The sequence below is a fragment of the Vigna radiata genome, chromosome 6 (genome assembly GCF_000741045.1).
Source record: "Vigna radiata var. radiata cultivar VC1973A chromosome 6, Vradiata_ver6, whole genome shotgun sequence".
Taxonomy (NCBI): Eukaryota; Viridiplantae; Streptophyta; class Magnoliopsida; order Fabales; family Fabaceae; genus Vigna; species Vigna radiata.
In genome coordinates this window covers 23,207,849-23,210,980 of record NC_028356.1, presented here as the reverse complement: position 1 = coordinate 23,210,980, position 3,132 = coordinate 23,207,849, and the positions used below count along the sequence as shown (strand labels likewise).

Here is a 3,132-nt window from a genome sequence, read left to right as displayed (position 1 = left end):
AAATTGTAAACCTCCAACAACATCCATTTATCCATTATTTTCTTTTGTCAATTGAATCAACTTTATTTTGCATGTTAATATTTTGTTCTCAAATCCAATTTATTAATTTTTATTTTCAAGTCTTATTAGTTTAATTCACGCGAACGAGAAAGCCTTTCGAGTCTCTTGGGAAAACGATACTTGCTCTTACCATTTATATTACTTGTACGATTTGGTACACTTGCCAATCCGTCAACACCCCTTACGACCGGGTTACTTCTCAAACCCTACAGCAAGATGTTGCTTAGGGCTTAGGGGACCTGTGTACCGTAAGGTCCGTACGGTCGGATAGTGCGGCCGGTCACGAGGAGAGAAGTAGTGAGATTAAATTAAGATAATGTGTACCGTAAGGTCCGTACGGTCGGATAGTACGACTGGTCACGAAGAAGCATACGATGACCCAATTGAGAAAGATAAGGATCTATCCTGAATTGGCCGATCATTGGGAGAGAAGCAGTAAGATGAAATTAAGGTAAAACGAGATTAGAAGTATTGGGCCAACTATTGGGCCATGATTAGAACTTCACTAATCTTAGGCCCATGATGACAACCATAAATAAGAGGTCAAAGGTAGGAGGTGGTTGGTTACATTGAATGCACATTTATTCCTAGTATTTACTTTCTCTCTCTATCTCTACCCTTTGACTACTTGCTGACTTGAGCGTCGGAGTGCCTTTAGCAGATACCCGGTCGGACGTGAGTGAAGGAAATCCTAGATTAATTGAGAGGAATCGCAGGGAGTGACCAGGAGAAGAGGACGGGTGTGACTAGACGTTCGAAGAAAATTATGTAGGTGGATCTCGATGAGAAGACAACCGGAACAATAGGTATGCATCTTTCAACATGGAAGTAAATTGCACAAAATGTTATAAGCTTATGCGTTATAGAAGAAATAACTTGAAGGAATAAAATTTGTACAAGCAAGATGTCGCTGTAATAAAAAGAAAAGATGTAAAAACGTGGTGTTTGATTTTTCAGTAGATGAATTGTCAGCAACCGCGTTTTTCTCTATTTCTGTTCTTTTGCTTCTGAAGTCGTCGTTGCGCTACTTTCGTGATGACTGGTTGATTCAGTAAATAAGGAATCCAACTCCTTTTCCACGTTCTCAACCTACACGTCAACCCAATTTCAAATCTCAATTATCGTATTAGGTCTAAACTTGATTAGCACCAAAATTAATAAATAAATTCTGCAATAAGTAATAATAGCAATTTGCAAGTTATTATTATAGACTTGAACAAGGCAGTTGGAACCAAAATTGAGTTTGTCAGCTTTACGTGTTGGAGATTAAAACAAGTGATTTTCTGTTTATTCAAGTCTAAATTAATGACCAAGGGAAGTTACTCAATTGATTGGCAACTTGAAATAGTGTCATTATGAGACTAAGTCAACTCACAAAATTTAACAAGATCTACTTATGCTAAACTTGAACTATTTATTACCTTTTATTAATCATTCTAATTATGTTATCTAAAGAGAAATTAATAAATAATTTCGGATTTCTAAACATTTAAACTTTTGTTCAATTTGTATTACTTCAAGATAGAGATTGAAACCTTTTCTAATGTATCTTCAACACGTTCGGCACGCTTATCGACATCTTCAGCAACTTTTTCAACAAGTTCTACAGCGTGACGAAATTTTCCCTCTGGAAGATGTTGCACGGCCTCTTCTGCCACCTTATCAACCTCTTCAGCCACTTCTTCTATAATGTCTGCAACTCGATGTGCTTCATGTATTTTTGTTTCAACTTTCTCTACGCACAAGAAACAGTAAAACATCAACAGATGAAAATTATTTCAGGTCTAATTTATGCCAGTAATTAATCTTTTTTTGCTAATGTTCAACATGGATGATCTCTTACCTTTCAGTTGCAACAAAGGTCCCCATTTTCCCCTCAAAAAGGATGCAAGTATTGAGAATATTGTGCCAATGATCCAAAATTTCCTGCTAGAGAATATTTCTCAAACTTTTTTCTATTGCCATCTCAAATTAAACTAAAAGGGAAAAGAAACAAGTGAATAATAATAAACATGATATGAGATTGGTAAATAAATGAATTACCAAGAGCCAAGAGAAGGATCATTAGAGCTTCCTGGTGTTATGCTAGAATAGACAACCATATTCCTGCATGAAGGTGTAAAGAAATTGTAATTAATAAAAAAAATCCAGTGAAGAAAAGAAAATGTAATAAAAAAGCAAGATTTTACGTACATTTTTCTTCTGTCATCGTTTTGAAATCTCAAAGCTAGGTTCTTTTCTGGAACTGAGAAGCGGTAGTGTTTGATTCTGGAGTTGAATCGAATGTGATGATCAATTTTTGAAGCTGGAAATCTACCGAATGTCCCGACGGCTATGCAAGTAATCGTCTGAGTAAAGATTGTATGTGCCATCACATGAATCTAAAATGTACACGCTGATGTACAAGAGGATTGGATTATATATAGGAAAAAGTTAGTTTGACACATAAAAAACATGTTCATTTGACACGATATTTAATAAAATAATAATATAATTATGATTTTAAATTAAAAAAATAATATAATTATAATTAAAATATTATTATTTATACACGATAGGCTCGAGGGGATTATATATATATATATATATATATATATATATATATATATATATATATATATATATATATATATATTAAATGAATTTCTTGTTTCAAAATACGCCATATTTTGCCAGTAACATTGTATGAAAAACAAGAGTTCAAGTGAACAAAGTCAACGGACATAAAAGTTGTAATGGATAGACATAAATATTAGGATCTTGCTACCTCCACTACCATGCTTCCTCCACCTCTTCAAATTGTTTTAATTTCAATAGGTTAAAACATTTATACTTTTACCATTTAAATTTTTTTAGTTAATTTAAAATTCTATTTCTACTCATTTATTTTTATCAGACAACTACACCTCCACCCATCTCTCATGGATTCTTATCTCTTTCCCATTTCCGTTTCACTTCCTCTCCTTTCTCATTTTCGTTTCTCACCCATCTCCGTTTCACTTCTTTCTTTATTGAATCCTTCACCTTCCCATGTTAGTGTCTTTTCCTCTGCTTTAATTATATCTCCATTCT

The 3,132-nt window shown here is 33.8% G+C and overlaps 1 protein-coding gene across 2 annotated transcripts; it reads right to left on the bottom strand.

Annotated features, from left to right (window-relative positions):
* Window positions 1-314: 314 nt before the first annotated feature.
* LOC106764450 lies at window positions 315-2,440 on the bottom strand. 2 transcript variants are annotated; one of them, XM_022781689.1, is made up of 5 exons: window positions 2,254-2,440; window positions 2,104-2,166; window positions 1,904-1,989; window positions 1,596-1,795; window positions 315-1,149 (listed from the first exon to the last, which is right to left on the bottom strand). In XM_022781689.1, the coding sequence occupies exons 1-5, from the start codon at window positions 2,430-2,432 to the stop codon at window positions 1,048-1,050; spliced, it is 630 nt and encodes a 209-aa protein (XP_022637410.1). In that variant the 5' UTR covers window positions 2,433-2,440; the 3' UTR covers window positions 315-1,047. The 2 variants fall into 2 exon arrangements, with proteins under 2 accessions (XP_022637410.1, XP_014504220.1); XM_014648734.2 differs by having other exon boundaries at window positions 316-1,149; window positions 1,904-1,986.
* Between the last annotated feature and the right edge of the window lie 692 nt (window positions 2,441-3,132).

Excerpts from the sequence above, each read along its gene's own strand:
- LOC106764450 (XM_022781689.1), bottom strand. The coding sequence starts at position 2,432 with ATGGCACATACAATCTTTACTCAGACGATTACTTGCATAGCCGTCGGG. Across the intron at positions 1,990-2,103 it reads GATCCTTCTCTTGGCTCTTG|CAGGAAATTTTGGATCATTG; the intron begins GTAATTCATTTA and ends AATATTCTCTAG. Across the intron at positions 1,796-1,903 it reads ACCTTTGTTGCAACTGAAAG|AGAAAGTTGAAACAAAAATA; the intron begins GTAAGAGATCAT and ends TCTTGTGCGTAG.